This window comes from Macaca fascicularis, chromosome X, assembly GCF_037993035.2.
Source record: "Macaca fascicularis isolate 582-1 chromosome X, T2T-MFA8v1.1".
Classification (NCBI taxonomy): domain Eukaryota; kingdom Metazoa; phylum Chordata; class Mammalia; order Primates; family Cercopithecidae; genus Macaca; species Macaca fascicularis.
Window position 1 is genome coordinate 155,693,665 of NC_088395.1, and position 27,964 is coordinate 155,721,628.

The window sequence follows — 27,964 nt, forward strand, 5'->3', positions numbered from 1 at the left end:
CATTTACATCTTTGCCATATTCTGTTCCCCATCAAGGAATATGGTATACAGATCCATTTACTTGAATTTATTCCCTGAGTCTATCAGCAACTTCGCACAGTTGCTTCCATAAAGGTCTTGTTAGGCTCTTCTTATTCACATTGTGGATTTTAATGCTGTTGTGAATGGTATATTTTCTATTTTCTATTTTATGCACTAAGTTGCTTTTGTGTGGCAAGGCTCTTGACTTTGCTGTAATGATCTTCTATATGATGTTTTCTGAAGTCTTTTACTCATTTGAATAATCAATGTGTCTATTCCTTTGAATTTTCTATGCAGACAGTCATATAGTTAACACATACTATCTGTTTCTTTGCAGTCTTGGTATCTCATTTTCATTTTGTCATCCATAGCTCTGGCTCTTTTTCATTTTGATATTCACTGCAGATGTGGATGGTAATGGTGACAGCATATGTCAATGACTGGTCACTGCCGTGAATGGCAGAGCTTCTGACATTTCACATTTACATATGCTTGCTGCTGATTTTAGGAAATGGAAGTTCCTTTTAATGTTAGTTTGCTAAACGTTGTTAATTTGTACTTACATAGAATTTCTTTCAGAGCCTTTTCCTGTACCCATTGTCATGACTGTTTTTTTTCTTCTAGTCTATCTTGTGTGCAGGGAATTAGAATTGAATTTTTTGCTAACATTTAATCGTATTCTTATTCCACGCATACAGGTGGCTTCTTCGGTTAATCCACTGTTGTGTTGGATATGTGATTATCTGTTTATGAGATGTGCTGCGATATGAGTGAACACTTGCCTCACAAATTCTTTTCATGAGTGCTTGGGTGCCTTCATCTGTTTTTGAATCCAGGAGAGGGAGCCTGGGAGAATGAGTTGAACAATTGCCCTTGTTTTGGATGCATTGGAAGAGTTGAGATAAGATGGTGATTCATTTTCCCTTGCCACTTGGCTGAACTGGCCTCCAAAATTTCCTGTCCTGGAATATTTGAGGGTAGACTGAACTTTGAATACACTTTCAGTTTGTGGATGTCCCATTGGTTTTACCCATTCACCTCTTCAAGGACATCTTGGTTGGTGATTATGAATAAACTACTATATACATTCGTGTACACGATTTTCCATGGGAGAACCCAAGTTTCCAATTCACTTAGGTAAAACCTAGGAGTACGACTGATGGGTCTAATGGTAAGTCTGTTTTACTACCTAAGAAAGGGCCAAAAGGCCTTCTAGAGTGAATGTAACATTTTTCTTGTCTACCAGCTATGAATGAGAATTCCACATCCTCTCCAGAATTTGGAATTCTGAGGTATTTGAATTCTATCCATTGTAAAAGGTGGGTAGAGGAATCTTAGTGCTGTTGACATTTGCATTATTAGTGAATAATTAATGGCGATCATCTTTTCATATGTGTATCTTCATTGGTGAATGTATATGTACTTCTGTGTATCTTCATTGGTGAATGTCTTCAAATGATTTCCATCTTTAATTGGATTCTTTGTTTCCAAATGGTTGAATGTTAAAAGTTTGGTATTTATTTAGCATATGAGTTATCAGACATCAGATTACTAATATTTTCTCTCCATCTATATATTTTTGTCCCTTTCTTTTAACAGTATTTTTTTTCTTTTTTTTCTTTTTTTGAGACAGAGTCTCACTCTGTCGCCCAGGCTGGAGTGCAGTGGCGTGGTCTTGACTCACTGCAACCTCTGCCCCCCGAGTTCAAGCGATTGTCCTGCCTCAGCCTCCTGAGTAGCTGGGATTACAGGTGCCTGCCAATGTGCCTGGCTAATTTTTGTATTTTTAGTAGAGACAGGGTTTCACCATCTTGGCCAGGCTGGTCTTGAACTCCTGACCTCGTGATCCACCTGCCTCAGTCTCCCATAGTGCTGGGATGACAAGCGTGAGCCACTGCGTCAAGCTGAGATTTACAGGAAAACCAGGATTGGAGCAGTATAAGTTTGTAGGGAAGAGTTTTTGTTTTGTTTTGTTTTGTTTTTTGAGACAGAGTCTCACTCTATCACCCAGGCTGGAGTGCAGTGGCGTCATCTCAGCTCACTGCAAACTCCGCCTCCCAAGTTTACACCATTCTCCTGCCTCAGCCTCCCAAGTAGCTGAGACTGCAGGCTCCTGCCACAACGCCTGGCTAATTTTTTTTTTTTTTTTTTTTTTTTTTGTATTTTTAGTAGAGACAGGGTTTCACCGTGTTAGCCAGGATGGTCTCGATCTCCTGACCTCACGATCCACCCACCTCAGCCTCCCAAAGTGCTGGGATTACAGGCATGAGCCACCGTGCCCGGCCAGGAAAGAGGTTTTTAAGTGGCAGCATCTTTGCATGATTCAAACTCTGGAGGCATATGTATAAAGTCCAAGAAATACATGTGAAAATTGTACTTCTTGGAAGCTAAGGAGCTCACAAATGATGAAATGTGATTCACACCAATTTGTAAATGAGCACCCATTTGTAAGTGAGCAGGTCGAGACAGGGAGATCCACCTGCAGACCATGGCTGGACTGTGAATTAATCCATTCCCATGTCTGCGTTCTCTTATGGCCTCTTCCCACTTCTCTGCCACCTACTGTCAAATTAAAAATCACAGACAGGGATATGTGTCGGTGTTGGGGCTGTCTGCACGCCCTGATTTCAGAGCTGTTTTGATGTCTGTGCCCAGTTGTGTCTACGGTAAGAACTTGAACCTATTTCCTCAGATCATTCAGTCAAAGAGGCTCATTGATGATAGCATGTGTTCTAAGTTGAACACTCCAAGTCACCAGAAAAGGCTGCTTCCTTAGTTAAAACATGACATCTTTTAAATTAATTTTTGACTCAAAAAGACAGAAAGAGAAGGAATGGAGGGAGCGAAAGAGACAGAGAGAGAGAGAGATGAGAAGGAAGGAAGGAAGGAAGGAAGGGAGGAAGGAAGGAGGGAAAGAAGGAAGGAAGGAAGGAAAAAAAACAAGAAAGAAAAAGTGGGGGCGTAGTGAGGGAATCAAGGAAGGAAGTAAAAAACCCCACCGGCTCCAGTACAGACATAAAAGCCAAACGTAAATCCTGTCCACCAGACACTAATGAGCACCCTCTAAACCGTAAACCCGTAGGACTCCTTGGTGGCATCTGTGACCTCCGCAAGTAACAAGGGCACTTTTTAACCCAATGACAAAGCCAGACGTGATCTCATCTGTGTGTAAAGTGAAGATCCTGTTATATAAAGGCACCGCCACGACAAGGTATGGCCAGCAACACAGTGACATTGTGAACCCTCGGCCATCAATGCTAGCACCACAATTGGCACTCAGCAAGCAGCTCCAGGTAATTTTTTTTTCTTTTTGAGACGGAATCTCCCTCTGTCGCCCAGGCTGGAGTGCAGTGGCGCGATCTCGTCTCGCTACAAGCTCCGCCTCCCGGGTTCACGCCATTCTCCTGCCTCAGCCTCCTGAGTAGCTGGGACTACCTGCGCCTGCCACTACGCCCGGGTAAGTTTTTGTATTTTTAGTAGAGACAGGGTTTCACCGTGTTAGCCAGGATGGTCTCGATCTCCTGACCTGTGATCCTGCCGCCTCGGCCTCCCAAAGTGCTGGGATTACAGGCATGAGCCACCGCACCTGGCCAGCTCCAGGTAATTTTTAATGAGCAGAGGCAGGATGTCTGCGGGGCTTCCTAAAACCCAGCACCTGCTCGAGTATCTCCTGGGCATTTTTCCAGGGAGGTGTGTTAGGCTGAAGTCTTTATCATGCAAGTCAAAGATGTCGGAGGGGGTACTCGACTGCAAAGAAACAAAAAGGACGGAGACCATGAAGACTCTTTTGTGCAGTCAGAAAATTACTCATTTTGTGACACATTTATTGACCGGCACATATTCTGCCCAAATGCTCGCCTCTATGTGCGCTGGTCTGCGTAGTCTGGGTATGCCTGGGGCCATCGCTAGCTGGCATGTACTGTGATGTGCGGTGGCTGTGGGGGCAATGGTGGTGCAGAGCTAGGGGATGGGGGAACATGGCCATGGAGACAACAGGCTGTGCAGCCCCAGCAGCCACTAGGGTCACCGGCACCCAGAGATGGCAAAAGGGCAGCATGCCAGGCGCAGGAAGTCCTGTGGTCTCCATGGCAAGGGTACTGGGGGACGCTGTGGGAAGGGCCACCACACGCCTGTAAGAATTCATCTGGGTGGGAGATCCGGGGACAGAGAGGAATGGCTGCGCTGCAGGCCCAGGGACAGCGGCCACCGGAGTGACGTGAGCCTGGCTGCCCTCTGACCACTCGCCGGCCGGCTGGGTCACTGGAGTGTTGTCACTTGCCATGGCGGGATCGGGCACCATCACAGGACTTGCTGGTAGAGCAGAGACACTTCTGATTTGGGTGTTGGGACCCACCGCTTCCTGGTGTTGCGGTGTGACCTGATCATTCTCATTCGGAGATGTGTGATCTTGTTGCTCAGTGTCTGCTGGTGCCAGACAGGATCCAGCAGCTTCTGGCTTGTCCTCCTCCTGATGTCCTGGTGCAGACTTGACGCCCACTCTTCTCTTCATCCTCACGAGGAGGTGAGGGGAGTCTCTTTGAAAGTAGGGATGGCAGTAGAACTCTAACTATGAGTCAAAGTTTAAATAAAGAAAAGGAAACTGCAAGTCACAAGGATGAACTGCAACTCCCAACCATCTACGCCCCTGTGCAAGAGAACTCTACTGGCCCAGGAGGACTTTCTGGAAAAGGTCCCAGTCCCCAAAGGAAGCTGGGGACTCGCGTTCGCATCATCAAGGCTTACCAATTTGTGGCGGGCATTTCCGTCTTGGAAAAAGCCTCAAAATGGCAGATTAGGGTGGCCACGGCCGGCGGAAAGGGTCTTTGAAGTTGCAGACCAGGAGGGAAGATGATTCTGGGCCTCCCCCACAGTGTCAGCTGGCAACAGAATGCACCCCGGCTGGGCTGGAGGTCCTGGGCACTGGCTCTTCCACAGCAGGGGCCCCACCTACCAAGGGCAGCAGGAGCGTCTGCACCTCCTGTGCCAGGCGCCCTTCAGCGCTTCAACTTGAGCACTTCTCCGACACCAGCTAGGGTGATAGTGGTACAAATACCAGACTCCCCTGGCCTGCTCACCTCACAGGGTAAAGCGCTATGGAGTCAGGGGGACACAGCAACCACCAGAGGACATGGCTGGTCCCGGGTAGGAGGACATGCAGATACGGCTACTTAGCACCTGTGATATTTTACACACTCCAGAGGGGCCGGCACCATCCTCAGCCCTCTCCCCACATTCACTCTTAGTTCATGTCACCTCCACCCAGAGGGAGACATAGGCCCACAGTGATGGCCCCACACCCTGCCTGAGGTCGCCCACTTCCCAGGAGGCAGTCCTGGGACTTCCACCTGACCGGGACCCAGAGCCCACAGACTTAACCCCTCCAGAGGCTTGTCGTTCATTACCTTATTCAAGATGGAGACCGGCCTTTGTGCGGGGAAAACGTGGGTGAGGGTCCTGAAAGAGCATTGACGCCGTTTTCGGAAGCCATACAAGTTTAGCTGGCGGAAGAAGCTCTTTATTGAATCCGTGGCAAACACTTTGTGTGCGACGTCCCTTTCGAGAATCTCCTTTTCAAAGAGTTTTTGATTGATCACTATAGAAGCCCCTCCTTCATCCCACCAGATGGATGAAAACTGATTGCTGCTGACCAGTCTCCACAGTTTCTGCGGAAAAGGGAGGGAGAGGAGATTGTCTTCTCCCTGGGGCGGGATGTCACCATCAGGGCGCGGCCTTCTGAACGAAGCCTCCTCGGCCAGAGCTTGGAAAGCGATTTCTTCTGTCAGCAGCCTGAAGTTAGGGCTCCCAGTGGACACTGGGTCATCCCAGGCAGGGGAAGGATCTGCTGGGTGAAGGTAGGTCTCTGAGTGCAACTGGGGAGGAAAAGGCACCCTGTCCAAGCCATGACCCTGTCCTCTCGAATTTCTTTCTTCACAGAGAGCCACACTCAGTGATGGCTTGTCCTCCATCTGGCAAACTTGCTAGTGCAGTGTGGCCAGCAGCACCCCTTGGCAGTCATGTAACCAGCCCCACGACATCACAAACGGGCTCTGACTGCTGGGGGGATGACATCTCCACAAACCCAGCAAGTTATGTAATAAAGGGCCAAGGCAGACAAGTAGCTGCCCATCTGCACGTGCACATTCTAGTCCTCACAGTCATTTCAATGGGAAAGACGACACTAGTACACAGGAGTGTCGAGGGGCCCTGCCACACCTTAGGTGCAGACCTGGAGCGGTCCCCTTGTCCCAGAGCTCCTGAGCCAGGCAGAACCACAGCAAAGCCCTGGCTCAGGAAGGTCAGAGCTCACCGTCTTGAGTCATGAGCCCGCAGACACCAGCACGACTGACCCTTTGAAGCACAGAATAAAGGGTAGGATGGTGCCCACGGGTCAGGCTGTAGCCACGCCCCCCTTTCTACCCTGTCCTAGCCAGCGGCAGCAATGTGCTCCATACAGATCCACCTAACACACCCCCACTGTCGGTCCCCAGCACGCAGATGCCCGAAGGCCACTTACGCAAATGGCTTAGCTGACTGCCCCACCAGCGTCGCCATGCAGTCCAGTGAGTCGGAGGCTGCCTTCTTCCCGCCTCTCCTTGGCCTGCATGTGTCCCCCCACCAAGCAGAGACACTCTTCTACACCCCGGGTCTCTGCGGTCACATCGTGGTGGGGCATGCAGCTGTTGGCCTTCGAGCATGTCTTGTTTTCCTTGGCCAGTGTCTCCAGAGAAACGCACGTGGGTTTGTGCCCAGAGGTCCATCTCTGCAACAGTTGTTCCTTTGGGATGTGATGCTAGGAGGTCACGGGAGCGGCGTCCCTCCAAAGCAGTGTCTGTGTCACACACTGTCCCCACACACAGGGCCACCTCTCTACAGATTCCCCTGACTCATTTCTGGGCAAAGAGCTCAGGGACCTTCCAGAGACTTCCACAAACCAGTGATGCCTCCACGCTTGAGACATCCTGACCCCAGGGCCCAAGACGCACTGGCTCAGGGGGTGACGGTGAGGGGTCTGCAAACAGACTGCTGATGCTGGTGTCTCGACCCGGCCGCTGCCAAGCTGTGTGACTTGGGCACGTCACTTAACCTCTCTCAGCCTCTGTCTCCTCCTGGGGATAAGAGTAGTAGCACCTGCTTCCCAGGGCTGTGAGGAAGGATCCAGTGGGACGAATAGGAACTAGCAAGGCACCTGGCAGTTGGGTCATAGCTACTGTTGTCACTTCACAAGGCATTTTCTTGAACAGCAAGTCGGAAATCTCATGAGCCTAAGGCAGAATCCACCTGTGGCCTCTGGTTACAACCCACAGGACTGAAAATCCTTCCAGCCACAGCAACTGGTGGATTTCCTCGTCAATTGCTGCAAGTCATGAGCTCAACCCCACTTGAGTTTCAGTTCAGGCAGAACTCTAGAGACAGCTAGGGCTAGCTAGACAGCAATTGCAGAGCCTTTTGTTGCAGCATGAGCAGTCCTCAGCTGTTGACATGACTGGGGAGCAAACGAGGGCCAGCAGCAGTAAAAGGACAGTGTCTGCTGCAGACTGTCTTAGCACCCGAGGAACACTCCAGAAAGCCTCCTAAGCAGTAACAAGTGTGGCACGGTGTAGCCCAGCCAACAGTGGCATCTGCGCAGCATCCCCTCCTTCCCGCTACCCCATATATCCCTGGGAGCTGTGCGCTCAAGGACTCATTCTAAAGGCTGTGTCCCAGCAGCCGCCAGCCTCACTCGGCTGCCTGTGCCAGCTGGAGATTTCTTTCCTCTGAGGCTGGCTGAGAGGGCCATTCCAGTTCCTGGGCCATCCAGCAAATAAGATACACATCGTGCACATGTAAAACGAGGAACCAGTTTATTGAACAGCTTAAGAGAGCAAAAATAGTGGCTTTCGCTACATTTTTTTACACACTGAGCAGGAAAGGCTAAACCATCCTGCTCCCCCGTACCCCAAAAAGAGCAGGCTTGCTGGAGGCCAGTGCCAGGGGCGGAGTCATGTTCGCAGCAGAGTTGAATTAACCCCAAGTATGCCGGCGAGCAGCTGGTCGTGTTAAAACGCCACACTCTTCTCCTGGCTGAGAAGATCAATACTCATTTTTTACCCTTTTTTCAGCATAGGACCTATTTGTTTTCGGGAAGGAGGATGTTAAACTTGTAGCCTCCGGCACACGGCGGAACCTGCAGTGCTTGGAGAAACGGCACGCACACGTGAAAACATCGTGCCTACCCCAAAGCGTTCTTGTTGCTGGCAGGAGGGAAGCCTGAGACTTTCCCAAGCATAATCGTGACCCGCGTGGCCATTTCTGCTCTCAGCAACATTCTCCAGTGTTCCGGCTTCAAGCAGCGCTTGTCAGGTTTTAGGCTAGCCACTATTCTGAGAACGTCAGAAAAGCATGGACCATCTCTTGCTTGGCTTTGCTGTTCTGGCAATAGCAGCTACTACGTACCTGCATGAGTTCCAGGGCAGAAGTGGCAATGTCCCAGGAAGGCATGGCACCCCACTGGGGCGGGGTGGGTGTGCCACGGGTGTCCACTTCTGCAGCAGAAGGCATGTGCCTACAGCACAAGCTTGTAAAAAAATACTTGAACAGAATATGCTGTACAGAACTAGGGGTTAACACCGCATATGAAGATGCTAAAACATTTGTATAAATACTCTGTATACAGGCATGGAGTCACTCCCGCAGAAAGGGCTCATCGGTGAGGCTATGAAAAAGTGCTGTCAGCATGCCCAAAGAGAAACTACTTCCACCGTAGGAACAGAAAAAAGGACTGTGCTGTGTCTAAACACGTGGTGCATCAGAGACATAGTTACAGTTCCTACTGACTGCGCCAGCTACGACCTGGGAGTGCTAAGGACCTGGGAGTGCTGAGCGAGCTGCAGGAGGTCAGCCCCGTAGAGAAACATTTCTAAACAACACTTTTGATTGGGATTTCAGCACCGTGTAGACAGATGTTCCTTTTGCGGACCTGGTAAGCAGCCATCCCCCGGTGGGTCTGACGAGGAAGAGGGGTACCTGGGGCCCCTCCCAGACAGATGGAAATCCCGCCCCTGTTCTCACACTCTTCCTGGCATCCACATCTGCTGGCACACACCCCTGTCACCTGCCACTTCCACGTCCCGTCGTGGTGAGTGGCTGATAGGCGCAGGATGCAAACAAGGCATGAGATGGACGTACCTGGAGACCCAGCTCCAGTACTGGTTCTGGTTTGTGGGGTGAACGAGGGGGCAGAGGAAGGTGGAGAGAGTGCGTCGCAGTCCACTTTAGCTCTGTCCCCGGAAGTGGCATCTAATCTGGCATTTCGATATTTAATTTGGGAGGTGGGAGCACATACTTCCCAGGGCTCTGGGTAATGACCACCCTGGCCTTCTTTCGAAACATGGGTGCGATTTTAGGAGGCTCCGGAACTGGGGTCTCTTCGGTTTCTTCATTATCTTCGTGATGGAGATCATAGGAAATATTTCCATATTCTCGTAGAAATGGGAAGATTTCAAGCAGAAACTGACAGAAATCTTTGCGGATACCAAACCACCCTGAAAAATAAGAATTTTTTGTTTCACACACGAGCTCAACTGACCTTCCTGTTAACTTTCTTTCCATAACAAGAAGTTTCACTCCTACAACGTCATAATATACTTTATCCAGACTCCTGAGTCACAAAGCCTGAACAGGGCTTGAGTACCCAAAATGGGGGAGAAGTACAAATGCTAGCTCTGTGGTTCTCTGAGTGAGGTTCCCGGACTGGCAGGGACAGTGTCCCCGGGGTCTATTTAGGGATGCCATTCTCGGGCCCCAGCCCAGACTTCCAGAAACTGAGTCGGGCTAGGGTGGACTCCAGCGGTCCCCTTTTTCTGGCCCTTTTGGGATTCTGCTGAGTGCCCAAGTTTGAGAACTACTGCTCCAGGGAGTCTCAAAATATCTGCGGTGCGTAGACTATGGTGTCTTCCGCTAATCTTCTCCAGCCAGGATAAACTCATGGATGACAGTGCCACCCAAAAACACGATTTCCATCACCCTCTAGAATCTGCGAGGGCAGTAGTCATGCATGGGTCCTGGCCAGGAGGGGGCCTGAACTCATGGAGCCACCTTAAAGCCACTTTCCCAGTCCCAATGCTACTGGAGTGTCAGCTCGGTGCAGGCCCTCCCTGCTCCCGGCGGGGCAGAGGCACAAACAGCAAGCATAGCCTGGGCTGCTGGGCTGCAGTGAGGCCCGGCCCCCAAACCCACTGGCTTTCCGAAGGGCAGTGCTCTGGGCTTCCATGCCATGGAGCTCACAGCCTCGCCAGGAAGGCACCCTCTGCAGAGATCATTTTGGCAGTGTCTGCCTCAGCAAGCAGATGGAGGGGAATAGAGTGCTAGCAAGGCAAGACAGGCAAGGCTCAGGTGATGGCAGCAAGGGTATGGGGGAGGCAGAGGGGCCAACAGGGACCTAGGATGAATCCCAGGGTTTGGGTGGGAGATGTGGATTTTCCATCAAACCCTCACAGGCCTGGGAAGAATCTATCTTGATCCCCATTTTGCAGAGGAGGGAATGGGATCTCTGAGAGGTTGCCTGCCTTGTCTGGTTCTACCTCAAATGGCAGCGTGCGCTGCGAGAAAAGTCCCAGTGCAGGCCAGCGGAACACCGGAGTTATGGCATGCCCTTCCCTTAGAGGGTCCCAGAATTTCCTCAGCCCTCGCTTTCCCACACAAGCTTCTAAATTGGGGCCCTCGGAGACTCATCCCTTCCTAGACTTCTATCCATCCCCCACCCCATGGTCCCACCCCACATACACACCAAGGACTTCTCAAATGCTGAGTACATACAGTGGTTTCCTCCCTTCTGTCCAAATGTGGTTGCCATCAGCGTGATCAACGAGAGCCAAAGGGGGACAAAAATCGGGATGCAGGAGAAGGCGTTGTGGCCATCCAGTTTGTGAACCAGCAGAATCTAAAGAGACATAGTCCCTGTTGATGCCAACATCGAAAATGGATAGAGGCGGAAGCCAGACCTCATTAGGCAGCTCCTCCCCACCACCCCACCCCCACATGGGCTCCCAGAAGAGGGAACATCAGCACCGCAGGAAAAGGCAGGAAACCACCCATCCATGGGGAAAACTCCAAATGAGCTTTTATGTCCCTCTTCAGAGCTCAGCAGTAGCCTCTCCACTTGAAAAGTTCGCAATGCCAGCAGTTTTATGGCAAACTCTTCCCAGTGTTTGTTCTAAGCAGTCAACAGCTCCCATTCTAGAATTCTCCATGCGACTCCAATACATAAATCCGGCATCGAACTCTGCTTTTCCAAAGTGGAAACTGGAGCCATACAGAGGCACCATGGCTAAAAACGGTGCACTCTTCTCCCTGCCAGGCCCACACACTGCCCCCAAGAGAAAGGAAGGATGCTTTCCTTTCTCCAAATCTCCCTCCCAGAGATGGCCGTGTTCTCTCCCCTCTCCTGGAGTGGGCTCACTGTGAGCTTGACGGACAGAGGCTGCCTTTCCAGGGGTGCAGAATCCTGTCAGGGGAAGCGCAAGCTTCCGGGGCTGAAGAGGCTTCCCGTGGAACGCTTACCTCAAACGTAAGAAGGGGCACGACGATGGTCATCCAGCTCAGGGCCATGGTTATGTGTGTCCTGCGCTGCTCGGCAATCACATCCATAGAGCGCAAGAACAAGACGGACCACACGATGTAGTAGAGGACCACCAGGCACAGAAAAGACATGAGAATCCACAGCGGGACACACACAACCTGGGAGTGGGGGAGAGAAGAAGTCTCTTTAGAGCTTCCCACCCGGCCTCTGATGGAAGGCACCTTTAGCACCTTGCTGTGTCTCTCCAGTTAAGGCGGTCCCTCCCGCGAGCTGAATAAGGACGTTCTACCTCCCAGGACTGCTGCGAGGATCGCTCAGGACGGAAAAGGTATGGTATGTTCACTATGGGGCCTGCTGCCACCGTTTATGACACAAACGCTCAGTGAGTCCTCAGTCCGTCTTCTTTTGGGTGACAGACAGCCCTGCATCTGGCTCCGCAGCCTCTACCCTTCCAGAGGCCCACCCTCTCACACTCGCTCAGGCTCCCCCAGGCTCTGCTGCCATCACAGCTTCCCAGGAAACGGGACACAGCTGTCACCCTGTGCACACACACAAGATCTCACCACAACAGACTCTCTTCACAGCCAACATTCCCACAACCTGCTGAGGGTACTTTGGCAACACAAATGGGAAAGGGCTCCCCGGAAAGTGTGGCTGCCTGGGCTCCTAAGGATCCCTAACCTCACCCCTACCAAGTTAGTGAACTTGACAGGTTGATGCTGGATACAGGTTGATGCTGGATACATAGGGCTGCCGGGTCCCTGCCTCCACGGCAAGGGTGCATTCCAAGTATGTTGCTGTCGTACCAGGTAGACCTTGTCTCATCCACACACAAGCCCAGAGGATGAGTTCTGGGGATGCCACGTGGCCAAGGCTCCCCTGTGACACGTCATCGCCCTCCTGGCCTGCCCCCTGGGACGACACTTCTCTGTTCTCCCTTTTTATTAATTATCTATCATACAGCAGGAAAAGTGACTGTCTTCCTTTAGTGTGCATTCCCTGAGTATTCACACAAGTGTAGATTCGCACAGCCATAGACAGGATGTGGAAGAAGTCTGTCACCCTGCAAAACTCTCTCGTGCTGTCCCTCCACTATCACACTGTCCCACCATTAGCCCCGGCAAACACTGATCTGTTCTCCGTCACTGTACTTTTGTCTCTGCTGGAACTTTATGTAGATGGCATCGCAAGACAAGTAACCTGTTGAGAGTAGCTTCCTGCCATCAACATAATATCTGTAATGAGATTCATCCAAGTTGTTCCCTCCCTGTATCCACAGGTGGACCCTCTCATTGCTGAGTGGTATTTCATTGTATCAATGCCTACAGTTTGTTTACCCAGCCCTCCGCTGCGGATGGTTTCCAGCCCTTGGCTATCACAAACACGGTGGCTACAAACACTAGAGTGTGGGTTTCTACCTGGCTGCGCCCTTTCACTTCCTAGGGTAAATACTTAGGTGTGGGGCAGCCACATCCCAGGGTAAATGTGCTTTTAACTGCATGAGAAACTGCCAAACCATTTTCCACAATGCCTGTACCATCTGCCTTCCCCCCAGTGACACTGGAGTGTCCCAGTTCCTCTGCATCCTCCTGGGCACATGCCCTTGTCAGTGTTATTGAGTTTCGTCATTCTGAAGCCATGTGTTTCGGGCCCTCATCCTGGTTGTAGTTTGCCTTCCCTAACCTGTAATGACATTGAGCATCTTTTCCTGTGCTTTTTCCCCATGTATATATCCCATTTGCAAATTGTCAACTCTTTTGCCAATTTTTAAAGTAGGTGTTTCTTTTTGCATTTTTGAGTTTTTAAGAGTTCTCTGTATGTTCTCGGTACAAGTCAGTGTTTTGATGTGTGCTTTGCAAATATTTTCTCCCAGTCTGTGGTCTGTCTTCATTTCAATTTTGAGGAAGTCCAAATTTATGATTTCTTTCTCATATGGACTATATTAACAGTGCCATTTCTAAGTACTCTTTGCCTAATTGCAAACCCCAAAGATTCTGTCCTATGTTATTTCCTAACAGATCTATAGTTTCACATTTTCTTTTAGATCTATGATTTGAGTTGGCATAGGAATTTTACCCCTCCTGACCAGCCTGGAGTTTTTGATCGTAGGTTTTTCTGCAGAGTCTATGCACAGCCTTTCTTCCCCCTTCCCCGTTCTGTGATGAGATTCTCCTTTTTACTGAAGTTCCTTCATGGGTGGAATGTTAGATCTCAGTAGCCTTCCTTCTTGTCTCTCGCTCACTATGGGAAACATGTACTCAGACTGCTTCATCAACTGGGATCTACAGAGGATGAAGGGCAGAAAAAATCTTTCTTCTCATTTGTGGAAAGCACTAAAAATTACTAATCATTTTTTTTTCCCTGACAGTATCTTATACTAAAAACTTTGGTCTTGTTTGGACATGTTTCCTCCATGTCACAACAGAAACAGTTTTGAACCCAATGACCATTCTCCAGATACAGCACTGTGAAGTTGAGGATGAGTGGCTGAATAAAAACAAAGGCTTTGGGCAGAAGAGATTATTCCCATCTTTAAGTATGGAGTGTATTTAGCTTCCCTTCGTTTCTTCTCTGCTCCCAATTCTTTACTGTACTTTTTACTTTTTAAAGGTAACTATATTTAATACATAAAATATATTGTATGCAAAATTATACATCAAACAACAGAGAAAATAAAACTGAAACAAAAACACTAGCATGACCTTACCTCCCAGTGGCAATAGAACTCTTCTGCCTTTAGTCTCCATCTTTTTTCCATGCATTTAATAGTGGAAACTATACTGTGTTCTCTAATTTCTGTCTTGCCACTTATCTTTCTGTCTCTGCATCCATCCACCCATTTATTCACGGTTAATTTCAACCAAATGCCCAGTAACTGAAGTCACAGTTTAGAAGCATGACAGATGCCACCACCAGCAAGAGTGTAAATGGGTATGGCTTTTTTTTTTTTCTAGTGAGACAGGGTCTTGCTACATTGCACAGGTTAGTCTCGAACTCCTGAGCTCAAGTGATCAGCTCACCTCGGCCTCCCAAAGTGCTGGGACTATAAGTGTAAGCCACTGCGCCTGGCCAGGTATGGCTTTTGGAAAAGCAAGTTGGCAGTGTAGTATATGTATATAGGAATCTCAAACAGTTCCCAACCTGTAGCCCAGTAACACTATTTCTGGACTATTTCCTAAGAAAACAACCAAAAAAAAAAATTAAGGCAAAAATTTTAATGCATAAACATATACACTGCAGCATGATTTAAAATCATTCAGTACTGGCAACAATGGAAATACCATATTTTAGAAATAAGAGGATGGTTTGATACATGCACTTGAAGAATATTTTGTATCAATTAAACTTTAGAAGTCATGTTTATAAAGACCTTTTATTAACATGATAAAATGTTTATGATACAACATTAAAACAAAAAAATCAGGATACAAAACGGTACACACAGTTATATCCCAACTGTTTGTATAAAACACAGACATAAAAAACACTAACCATGTTATCTCCCCATAGTGGGATTATGGGTGACTATTAGGTTATTATTTCTGCTTGTCTGTCTTTTTCAAGCTTTCTACAGTGAATATGAATTACTTTTATAATAAAAAAAGAAGTTTATTTAAGCATTTTAAAAGTTACATACAAGCCAAGGCCAGTGGATGATCTTGTCCAGTCTTAAGGCAATGAATATAAACTGGAGAATGTTGACAGAACACAGGATTTCTAACTAAAAATGAAGAGAAGAATCAGTTAAACAAAGTATAATTTGCATTTAATATTGCAGTAATTTGGTTAACACACTAAAAGACAATACACATTATAATACAGTGTAACTTGTATAATATTATGTTGCACTGGAAACTCCTGATTTTCGGTACCAGAGGGGCACGGCAGTATTACGGCAAGGGGAAATATGGCTCGGCCTGCTGCCTTGCCCCTCTGCTGCCTTGCCCTTTGTGGCCTGAGGCCTGAGCACAGATGAGAACCTTGTTTCCAGGTTCGCTGGGAACACAGGCTAACTGCAATAGACCACTAAGCTTCCTTCATGCCCCTACCAACAATACTGTCTATTCAAAACCATCCTTGTGCGTCCTTCTTCTCATACCTCAGATTTGCCCTTGGATCCCACCCTTTCCTTTCAGGCTCCTTGAGGACCTTGTCACATCAAGCCATCAATTATAGATTCTTTACTGTATCTTTAACCCCACCTATTCCATTGATCCCTCCTAGCAGCACAGAAATAACTCCTTCTCATTAAAAACAAAAAACCCCAAACCAGATAAACCCACCCCATCCTTTGATCCAAGACCCCTCTTAGCCTCAGGTTTCTCTCTGTGAGACAGTAATGAATATGCAAGCCCCTACTATCTCATTTACCATTCCCAGCTTCCTCCATTGTGATCTGGCCTCCACCCCCCATGACCATCAGTAGACAGCTTTCATCAAAGTCACCAATAACCAGGAGACAGCAAAAACACTTCAGCTGGCATCCTACTGATACTGTGGATGAGTCTTTCCTGTTTGCTCCCCTCCTCCTGGCCTTCTAAGATCCCACCATGCAGTCTTGGAGCCCTCTGGAGTGCTCTGGTAATTCCTTCTGTCTCCTTTTCCCCCTCCTTAAATGGTGATGCTCCCCAGAGCCACAAACAGTCTTCTCTCCCCATTAGGGAGACAGACACAAGAACACACATATTTTCACTCACCTGCTGCACCCTGGACTGGGGGAGAAGAAATTTCAACCAGACCCTTGGCTTCCATTATTACCTCCTTAGTGGTGAGTTCTCTCATCTCTCTCCAACTTAGCCTTCCTGCTGCATAGCAAACCCAGCTGTGCATATGCCACTCGGCTCTCCTAGAGGCACCTCAAATGAAGCCAGTCCCAAACAGAGGTCATTATCGCCTGCACTTAGAACCTTATCTCTTCTCTTTCTATGGCCTCCCATGTCACTTTGAGGCACAACAGTGGTCTCATTTGTCAAGCCATGAGCCCGGGAATCACCCTGTATTCTTTTTCCTACACTGTTGCATTCAGTCACCACATCCTGTCCACTGTAGCGTCCAGACTTCTCCTGAATCCCGTGCCCACTTTCTATGCTGATGATGACTGCCTAGTGAGGCCTTCTTCCTCACCATCCCCTACCACTGCAGCAACCCCTTACTAACCTCCTGCCTCCAGTTCAAATGCCCTGCAGGCTGCTCCTCACTCTGGTAAAGTACATTCTTGCCCACAAAATCGAAATCTGGGACCGGGCCCAGAGCTTCCCAAAGTTCTCAGTACATAGGTACATGAGGAATTTAGTAATTCCTCCATAGACCTCTAGGCCAAAAGAAATCCCTAATGTGGCTAGGAATGTCAACCGTTGCATTGATTTAAGTAATTACGTCTAACCTAGTAAGTATTTCTAAGTAGCCACTTGAAAAAATAATTCATATAAATCTAAAGAAAAATGTTAATATTATTCTTAAATAACCAAAACTAATTCCCAGTGGGATGCGTGTGACTGTCAGGTAGCTCACCATTTCCCACGCCTTGGAATCAGACAAGGTGCTCCCACTCTTGTCACCTGTTCTTCACCTGGATTTTCACACAGCACTAGCCTTCTGAGTTTTCAAAGCAGCTGCCGAAAACCCAGCTTCTTAAAGATACGACATCACTGAAAGGAATGTAGTGTGGCCTAAAAATAAACCTGTAAACTATTTCAAGCTAGTAGTTTGTATGGTGTCCCAACAAATGTCAGGTATTACTGTTTTCCTCAAAATGTCCACTATCCCCTGGTGCCCTGCGAGTGCACTGGGGTGCCTGGGGCACTTCAGCACATGCTCTGCAGGCTGAGGATGTGGCCCCTATTTGGCCCAATCCCTCTGTAGAGGCTCCCTCTCATCTCAACTCCCACAGTTCCTTCCTTTCCACCTTGTGCTCCCGTCGGATCTGAACTGCCACAGTCCACTCAGCTGATGGAGTGTGTCCTGCCTCTAGGCTTCAATGTGTCCCAAAAATGCCATCCCTTTCCTCCCGACACAGGGCTCCCTGGCAGACCCTCAACTCCTCCTTCCCATCTCTGCATGAACCTACTCCAAACCACCCCCTCACCAACATAGGTACTGTTCTTGCGTCACAGGAGGAGGGAGCTCAGCTCCTGGTATGTTGTTTCTTCCAAGGGCAGGAATGCCAAGAGTGTGAATGTATGAAAGACTTACTTTCTGCAATTCAGGCCCAATGCAGTCCTAGCCCTTGTATAGTTGTCCCTTGGTATCTGTGGGGGATTGGTTCCAGGACCCCCCGTGGATACCAAAATCCATGGATGCTCAAGTCCCTGATATAAACTGGGAATTCTAGGGAGGGTGAAAGTGGACCATCAGATACTCTCTCTCCATAGCTCGCTCCTACCTACCAGTCATACCCATGCTGTGGCCTTTCCACCAGCATGAAAATCAGGGAATAGCTCCCCTTGTTCAAGGCCAAACCCTTCCTGGTGCTCCGGGTCCCATTCTCCCTGAGTCCCACAGGGCCTTGCTCCATCACCATCCCTCTGTCTAGGTACCTTCCCCTCACGCCTATACCTGGGGTCCAGGCTTATATGCCTGACCCACCCTACGGCTGCTATGTTTACTTCCTAAGCCAACTGTGGTCTTCTTCCTTCACTCTTTATCCACACAGCTCAAAACCAGGCATCTACAGCCTCTAGTTCTCCCCTTAACCCATCAGTATTCAGCTTTGGGCCCTCAGCTTCTGTGCAGTTATGTAGTTATGTGCCCAGGCTTTAGAGTTGGGCCGACTCAAATGGAATCCTGGTTCTGCCCCTTCGCATGTGGCCATGAACAAATGACTTATCTTCTCTGGACCTACCTCACAGGGTTGTGAATAGTTAGTAAGAAAACTACTGCATGTGATGTGCCTAGCACAATGCCTGGCACACAGTAAGTGCTCAATAAACACTATCTGCAATTATTTTCATTACTACTATTACTAGTCCTGGTATTTTATTCATCTGCATATCCCCTATGCTTAGGGAAAAAGGACTTGGCATCCAGTAAATACTTGATAAATGTTTATTGAATGAGTAAACAAACACATGGGCACATCAGTATAAGCTAACCAGAGAGCAGGGGAGGTGCTAAATCATGGGTTCTCAGGTGGGGAGATGGTCAGTTTTGAGTGTCAACTTGGCTGGGCTATAGTACCCAGTTATTTAATCAAACACTAAGCTTGGTGTTGCTATGAAGGTACTGACTTTGAATAAAGGAGACTACCCTCCATAGCATGGGTGGGCCTCACGCAATCAGGTGAAGGCCTTAAAAGCAAAAACTGTGGTTTCCTGGAGAGGAAGAAATTCTGTGCCAGGACTGCAGTGTCAACTCCTCTTAGGTCTCCAGCCTGTTCACCTGCCATGGAGATTTCAGACTTGGCAGCCCCACAGTAATGTGAGCCAGTTCCTTAACTCTCTTTATACGTACATCTGTATCTAACCTATCAGTTCTGTTTCTGTCTGATACAGGATATGAAGCTGAGAGAAGGCTGATGTCCTGGGTGAAAAGCTAGTGTTCTAAGTGAAGAAAGAAAAATGGTTATTTCCATTGTCTTTTGTTGCCTTGTTGTCTCATGATGTAGAGTTAATGATCAAACTCTTCCTAACAAAGGGTAAAAAAACTGACATCTGAATAACTGAGCAAAATATTTTACTTTTGAAAACATTCTTTTTTTTTTTCTTTTTAAGATGGAGTTTCACTCTATCACCCAGACTGGAGTGCAATGGTGCAATCTTGGCTCACTGCCACCTCCACCTTTTGGGTTCAAGAGATTCTCCAGCCTCAGCCTCCCGAGAAGCTGGGATTATTGGCACGTGCCACCACACCCGGCTAATTTTTGTATTATTAGTAGAGATGGGGTTTCACCACGTTGGCCAGTCTGGTCTCGAACTCCCGACCTCAAGTGATCCGCCTGCCTTGACCTCCCAAAGTGGAAAACATTCTTAAATATATGAAATCTCACCTCTAGTGACCTGTCATGTCGAAAGCCCCAAACACAAGCTGCAACAGACACCGGGGAAACAAAGAACAGCGGCATGAAGACCAGGAGCCAGAAATGGCTTCCTCTCTCGATTCTGTCACAGACCAGAACTTCAAACATCAACAAGAGCAAGTGGATGCCCACTGCAATCAACATGGCTTTAAATTCCACACACGTTTCTCCTTCTGCTCTAAAAAGGGAGAGAAGAAGAAAACACCCTCATTTCAGAATCTCCATTATAAGCAAGCAGTTCAGGGCAAATACCAACTTATACTGATACTTTGAATTTTACTTGAAAATTTGACAAATGTAAGGGAAATCAGGTAGAAAGCTAACTTAAACCTAAGTTTTGGTAGGCAATCTCTGAAACATCGAAGAACTACTACATAATACCAAATGAACATTACAACCAAACCAGAATTTAATGTTTTAACTGTATAGGCATATTCTCAAAAGTAATAGCCAGTTATTTCCCTGACAATGTACATAAACACTTCTGTTCACATCTTTAAATTCAACAATGAGTTACTTCCAAGAGTATTCAAGCTGATTTGCTTCTGCTGCTAAAACCAGGCAAATACCCCTTAAGTCTCACGATCCTCATTTTTCAATGAATTAAAAACCATGTAAACCATCCTTCACACAATATTATAAAAATAACTCTAGTTCTATGAACAAGTGCCGGTTATATTTAAACAAGATGGTAGTAACTATTGTTAGGTGCTATTTTAAAATGCAAATAAAACATATAAATGATTTTCATTTTCCTTTCTATTCCATTAAGATACATTAACACCTGCAGATGAAAGAGAAAGAAGAACAAGAGTTAAAACTGTTCTCAAACAAAATCAGTTTAATTAGTTAAGTATCATACACAATAACCTTAACAGATCTACAATTGAGCAATGGTAAGGCCAGCAATCAGGAAAAGGCTCTATAATGCATTTGAAAGGCCTACAATGTTTATTCAAAATACAGATGAACATTTATGATATGCATGTATTGTGGGTGATAAATACACCAGAAGTTAGATCACAGAGAAAATGCTATCAGAGGTTATTCCTGTAGGACCCAACCGTGTTCCACTGGTTAATGTTAACACGAGAATGACCACGCCTGTACATTCCTTATTCAACCCCACATACACAATTCCTTTCCTTGCTCCAAGCATCTTAAATAAGACCAACAAAGAGAAGTTTGAATATATTCTAAATATCAATTAGTAGAACCTAAATGTTTATTTAACTTTGCATTCTTTGAGAAGCAAACATTAGATTATCTGAAATATCTCATTAAAAAAAGAAAACATATACAGCCACACAGGTCATCAATCTTTCAAAACAAAATCTAAGAACTTTGAAACAGCTATACATGAATGTTCCTCACCTGCCAAGGCTCTCTGTGTAACTGTTTTACAGTTCTTAGACATGTATGTGATATGGAATTTACATGATCTGAATCATTTTTATATTTAGTAAACAAAAATTTAAAAAGTTGATGTAGTGGCTGGACGTGGTGGCTCACACCTGTAATCCCAGCACTTTGGGAGGCCAAGGTGGGTGGATCACCTGAGGTCAGGAGTTTGAAACCAGCCTGGCATGGTAAAACCCTATCTCTACTAAAAATACAAAAAATTAGCCGGGCATGGTGGCAGGTGCCTGTAATCCCAGCTACTCAGGAGGCTGAGGCAGGAGAATCACTTGAACCCGGGACGTGGAGGTTGCAGTGGGCTGAGATCACGTCATTGCACTCCAGCCTGGACAACAAGAGCGAAACTCCGTCTCAAAAAAAAAAAAAAAAAAAAAGTTTCAACTTTACACTTTTCCCACACGAGCAGCTGCCTTCTGGGAATTCCTGTACTCCTCATCTTCCCAGTGAAGGTTCATAATAGCCTCCCAGTCTCAAGTCCCCCTTTTCCCTTTATGTAGTTACAGTCTCTGTGGCAGAGAAGGGAAAGTTTCTTGCAGGTCCCAGCAACACCAGGCTGCATGCTGGTGTGAGCCAACTCCCAAGAATTTGGGCCAGCAGAGGTATCCAAGAGCAGGGAGGGCAAGAGTTGGAAACAGTAAAGGGTACTCCTCTCCCCTGCCCCCAAAGGCTCTGCTTTCCTTCTTGGCATCCAACCCTTGACTTTCCTCATTCCCCAGCTGCTGTCTGAGGGACTCATGGTCTCCTGGCCAAGCCACCTCCCTTACACTACTAATAGTCCTAAAGCTCTGGGACTACGAGGGTGGGACAATGGGAGCCCCAGCTTCAAAACTGAATTGGAGACAGATCTTTCATGACCAAACATAATATGAGTGTCTTTTCCTAAAAACAGGGTGGTTTCATGCTGCTTAGTCTAGTATGGCATACCAGTTCTGTATTTTGGGTACATTTTGGATTATACAGGCATTTGTGAGCTGGCTGGCAACTTACCCCCCAAATGGCACTGCTTTTGTAAGAAACTACATACCAAAGACCAAATTTTCAAAAACACAGAAGAGATCTGTTAGCTTATACTATAGTTCTAAGACCCCAGATAGGCAGAAAATAAAATGGTCCTTACTTCATCAAAAGTGAGAAAAGTCAAGATATTGCTCCCTCATGCTAGAGACCAATGAGTTGTATAAAGCAGTATTACCGATATTGAGGATTTCGTGCCCAGACTCCAGTTCCAACTGAGGCTCCAACAATGACCATTAACTTCCACAGCCATATTGGAGCAAAGACAGCCCAGTAACTCCACTGTATGATGCCATCCAAACGAAGGGCCAGCAGCACAGAGAACAGCAGCAGACAGGCATAGATGAGGAATTTACTAGGAGAAAAGTAAAACGATTAAAGAGGATTCACTTTCACAAATATGTGATACTGAAATGGGGAGCAATAAGAGCCATATTTGTCAGCATGTAAAAGGAGTCACTAGCTTAACCAATCATTTATTGAAAAGGTCTATGGGGCAGACATAATGTGTTAGGAATAAGAGAAACATAAAGAAGTCTAAAATAAGTCTCCTGCTTTCCAAGGCTTCCTCATAGAAGGGAAGACCACACAGAAACATATAATACAGCATGATGTTTGTGATGAGAGCTTGGAAGAGGAAATACAGATTGTGTCTGAGGCACTCAGAAGCAGAGAGGTGGTGACCCTGGAGCTGGTTCCAGAGGGCAAGCAGAAAGCTGCCAGGCAGGAAAGGAAGTGAGATGAGGAAGTATTCCAGGCAGACGGAACTAGCTATACCAAGACACAGAGACTGGAAAAGGCTGATGTGCTCTGAAAATGGTCAAGTTCTATCACTGACTGATTCTATTTCTAAAAAGGCAGCCATCTGTCATATTCATATGGCATGAACATTTTAGTATATGTATTATACTTTCTATGAATGAACAAATTACACATACACACATGCTCACGTCTCATATAAAAGGGAATCGCTACTGAAGATGTCCTTGAAATAATTAGAAATTATACTCTTGAGGACCTCTATTTCCAGCCTTGATTTAATAATGGGAATATAATTTACCTTCCCGCCTAAATAAGAAACTTGATACCATCTACAAAAGAACAGTTTTCAGACATTGACAACAGGCAGTGGAGAACAGGTGAGAGGGAGGAAACAAAGGAGGTAAACCCCATTATTGCCGCAGTTTGCAGATCAGAGGCAGCTTCCAGGCTGCAGCAAGAAAGTAGTTAAAACTCAACCCTGTCAATAACTATATTAAATATAAATGGCCAACTGAAAGACAAAGATGATCGGATTGGATTAGTAAGCAAGGCACTATATGCTGTCTATAAGAATCCCACTTTATCTATCTATAAAGACACAGACAGATTAAAAGCAAAAGGAAAGAAAAAGTTATACCAAATAAACACTAACCAAAAGAAAGCTGGAATGACTATATTAATATCTGTTTAAGTCTTCCATTGCTGCTATAACAAATTACCACAAACTTAGCAGCTTAAAACAACGTAAATTTATTATCTCACAGTTCTATATGATAGAAGGCCAGATGAGCTTGGTTGGTTTCTCTACTCAGAATCTCACAAGGCTGAAATAAAGATGTCGGTTGGTGGAATGCTTATCAGGGGACTCTGGCAGAATCCACTTCTAAGCTCATTCAGGTTGTTGGCAGAATCCAGTTTCTTGTGGTTGTAGGACTGAGGTACGTGTCTCTTTGCTTGCTGTCACCCTGCAGTTGATCTTAGATAGTAGGGGCTTCTATTGGGCCTTGCAAATAGGCCCCTACATCTCAAAGCCAGTAACAAGCTATAGCATATTGAATCTTTCTCATGCTTGGGATTTTTTTCTCACTTCTGCCATATCGCTTCTGCTTCCAGTGAGAGAAAGTTCTCTGCTTTTAAGAGTTCATGTGATGAAACTGGGTCCACCTGGTTAAGCCAGGCTACTCTCCCTATTTTAAGGTCCATAACTGTGGTAGGCAGAATTCTAAAGAAGTTTTCCAGGATTCCTGTGCCCTGATTATTCAATCAAACAGTAATCTAAGTAATACTGTGAAGGGACTTTGCAGATGGAATTAAGGTTACTAATCAGCTAACTTTACAATAGGGAGATTATACTGGATTATCCAGGTGTGCCCAGTGTAATCACATGAGCCCTTAAGACAGCAGAAGAGTAAATCGGAGAGATGTGGTGGAAGAGAGATGAGGCAGAAGAAGTCAGAGAGATTCCAGACTTGAGAAGAATTCAGCCTGTTACTTCTACCTTTGAACACGGAGGTAAGGAACCATGAACCAAGGAATGCAGGCAGGCTTCAGAAGCTGAGAATAACTCACAGCTGACAGCCAGCAAGGTAAAGGAGACCTCAGCTCTACAACCCCAAGGAACTAAATTCTGACAAGAGCCCAAATGTGCTTGAAAGCAGATGAATCCCTGGAGGCTCCAGAAAGGAATAGAGCCCTCCTAACACTTTGATTTTGACCCTGTGAAACTAGGCAGAAGACCCATCTGAGTCATGCTGTACCCGGACTTCTGACCTAAAGAACTGAGAGATAATAAGCTTGAGTAGTTTCAGTAATTTGTCATGGTAACAGCAGAAACTAATGCTAATAAATATATCTTCAAAGTCCCCTTTGCCATGTAAAATAACATATTCACAAGTTTCAGGGCTTAAGGCCTGAGTATCTGTGTATTTGTGGGGGTGGGGCATTCTGCCTACCACAACATAAGACACAGTATATTTTTGAACAAGGACTATTTCCAGGGACAAATAGAGGCACTTCATAATGATAAAGGGGTCAATTTGTCAAGATCTAACAATCATAAATGTTTATATGCCTAATAACAAAGTTTCACAATACATGTAGAAAATACTGATCAATCTAAAAGGAGAAATAAAAAAAATCAAACTGTTATAAATGGAAATTAACATTCCTTTCTTAGTAACTAACAGAACACATAAACAGAAAATTACTAAGGATATATATGATTGTAGCAACACTATCAACCAACTTGACCTAATTAATATTAATGAGTTCTTCCCAAAAAAAGCAAAATACAGATTCCTTTCAAAAACACATGGAACATTCACCAAGACAGATTGAATTCTGGGCCATAAAACAAGGCTCAACAAATTTAAAAGGACTGAAATCACACAAAGTAAATAAGCACAATGGAGTCAAACTAGAAATCAACAGTAGAAAAATATCTGGAAAATTCTCGAAATACTTGAAAAGTAAATGCCACACTGCTAAATACTCCATAGGTCAAAGACTATGAAGAAAATTGAAAAATATTTTGGATTAAATAAAGGCAAAAACACAATATACCAAAATTTGTGAGATACACTAAAGCAGTACTTAAGGGAAATTTTAGCATCAAATACTTACATTAGAAAAGATATCAAGTCAATAATCTAAAATTCTATCTTATGAAAATAGAAAGAACGTGGAGGTAAGGAACCTCCATGTAAGAAAGGGAAGGAAATTTTTAAAAAGTAAACAGAAAGAACAAACTGATAAATATAAGCACATTAATCAATAAAATACAGTAAAAAGGCATTAGAGAAAAAAATCTATGAAACTAAAAGCAGTTTCTTTGAGAAAATAAGAAAATTGGTAAATCTACAGCCAGAGTAATCAGTAAGAAAGAGTAGGCTCAAATTATTAATATCAAGAATGAAAGCAGGGATATCACTACAAATCCTAAAAATACTAAAGGGATAAGTAGGGGATATTATAAACAACTTTATGCCAGGAAATTTCTTGAAACAAAGACATGGAAACTGCAATTCTAGTTAAAACTTTTTTCACAAAGAAAATGTCAGGCCATGGCAAAATCTACCAAACATTTAAGGAGGAAATAGCAGCAATTCTTCACAAACTCTTGCAAAGAAGATGAGGGGGGAACATTTCCCAATTTATTTTATGAAGCCAGCATTACCCTGATACCAAAACTGACCAAGAAAGAAAACTACAGACCAATATCTCTCATGAACAGAGATGCAAAGATCCTCAAAAGATTTTAGCCAACTGAATTCAGCAATATATAAGGATACTACATTATGACTAAGTCTGGTTTAGCTGGGATTGCAAGATCACAATCCTGGATTAATATCTGAAAATCAGTTAGCAACCTTCGTGGTATTAGTAGGCCGAAAAAGAAAAATCACATGATCATCTCAATAGTTGTTTAAAAAGCATTTGACATAATTTGCTACCCATTCAAGGTAAAAGCTCTAAACAAATTAGGAGTAGAGAAGCATCTATGAAAAACCTGTAGTTATAATGCTTAATGGTGAGAGACTCAATACTTTCCCCTTAAGACAGGAAACACGGCAAGTTTGTCCACTTCAACGCATCTATTCAACATTGTACTAAAGGTCCTAGCCACAACAATAACATGATAAAAAGAAATTAAAAGAATATAGTTTTGAAAGAAAGAAGTAAACCTGTCATTATCTACAGACAACATGATTTTCTGTGTAGGAAATCCTAAGGAATCTACGAAAAAGCTAGTAGATCTAGTAAGTGAATTTAACAAAATTGAAGGATACAAGGTAAATGTACAAAAATTATTGCATTTCTATATAGTAGCTATGACAAATTGGAAACAGAAACTTAAAAATATATATCATTTACTGCAACTTTCCTATAAATTTAAAACTATTCAAAAATTAAAAGTTTATGAAAAATCCACCATTACAATAGCATCACAAATATAAAACAGGGACAAACGTAACAACATATATGCAAAACCTATATACTGACAACTACAAAACACTGGTAGGACTGTGGGGAAGCTAATAAACAATAGAAATTTATTCCTCACAGTTTCAGAGGCTGGAAGTTGGAGATCAGGATGCCAGCATGGCTGGGTTCTGGCGAGTGCTGCCTTCTGGGTGGCAGATGGCAGACTTCTCACACCCTTCACATGGTGAAAAGAGAGTGAGCTAGCTCTCTGGTCTCTTCTTATAAGGACACTAGTTCCAACCATGAGGGTTCCACCCTCATAACCTAATCACCTCCCAATGCCCTGTCTCCAAATACCATCACATTGGGGATTAGAGTCAACTTGTGATTTTTGACGGGACACATTCAGTTCACAACTGCCTAGAAAAATTAAAGATCTAAATAAATGGAGAAATATACTGTGTTCATAGAACACTCACTACTGTTAAGATTTACATCCTTCGTGTATTAGTTTCCTATGGGTGCTGTAACAAACTACCACAAAATTGGTGACTTAAAATAGCACATATTTATTATCCTGTAGCCAGACATCCAAAAACGGTTTCTCTGGGCTAAAATCAAGATGTCAGCAGGACCTACTCCTGGAGACTCTACGGGAGAATCTATTACTTGTTTTTTCCAGAGCTGTATTCCCTTGGTTCATGGCCCCTTCCTCTATCATCAAAACCAGCAGCACAAAATCTTCAAATCTCTCTGTTTCCACCACACTGCCTTCTCTTAATGTTATCTCCCTCTTTTAAGAGAACCTGTGATTGACTGCATTTACTCCCCACTTGGATAACCCCATCATCTCAAGACCTTTAACAGGTTCCATGGAAGTTGGTATCTTTGAGGGCCATGATTTAGCCTACCACACACACCAAATTAACCAAATTATTTTAAAGAATCAATGCAATACCAATGAAAATTGGAAGCCAGCAGGTTCTTCTGTAGAAATTGACATACTGACTTTAAAAGTCATAATGGAAATGCAAAGGACCAAGAATGGGCAAAACAATTCTGAGAAAAAGCAAAGTTGGACAATTTATACTATGTGCTTTCAAAGCTTACTATAAAGCTACAGTAATAAGCACAATGTAGTACTGGCATAAGGATAGATATATAGAACATACTAGAGAGTCGGAAAACAGACCCACACATACTGAGTCAGTTAATTTTCCACAAAGGTGCCAAGGCAATTCAATGGAGAAATA

At 45.3% G+C, this 27,964-nt stretch overlaps 2 protein-coding genes across 5 annotated transcripts in view; both read right to left on the bottom strand.

The window, feature by feature from the left end:
- Positions 1-3,806: 3,806 nt before the first annotated feature.
- Positions 3,807-6,118, bottom strand: LOC123571402 (heat shock transcription factor, X-linked). Its single transcript, XM_045384478.3, is given in 3 exon segments — positions 3,807-3,916; positions 3,919-4,588; positions 5,424-6,118. Coding segments are annotated over 3 exon segments (1,269 nt in total). The 5' UTR covers positions 5,988-6,118; the 3' UTR covers positions 3,807-3,881.
- Positions 6,119-7,845: 1,727 nt separating this feature from the next.
- TMEM185A (transmembrane protein 185A) overlaps positions 7,846-27,964 on the bottom strand; it is a 33,349-nt gene continuing 13,230 nt past the window's right edge. Inside the window, exons 2-7 of one of the 4 annotated variants that reach the window (XM_074028914.1) lie at positions 22,204-22,380; positions 19,563-19,765; positions 15,216-15,299; positions 11,560-11,736; positions 10,816-10,939; positions 7,846-9,542 (exon numbers count right to left, since the gene is read on the bottom strand). In XM_074028914.1, the coding sequence (XP_073885015.1) occupies positions 9,298-9,542; positions 10,816-10,939; positions 11,560-11,736; positions 15,216-15,299; positions 19,563-19,736 (804 nt within the window). In that variant the 5' untranslated portion in view covers positions 19,737-19,765; positions 22,204-22,380 and the 3' untranslated portion in view covers positions 7,846-9,297. Of the gene's footprint in view, positions 9,543-10,815; positions 10,957-11,559; positions 11,737-15,215; positions 15,300-19,562; positions 19,771-22,203; positions 22,381-27,964 lie in introns of all 4 variants that reach the window. The other 3 variants (XM_005594783.5, XM_074028915.1, XM_045384479.3) reach the window with 3 other exon arrangements.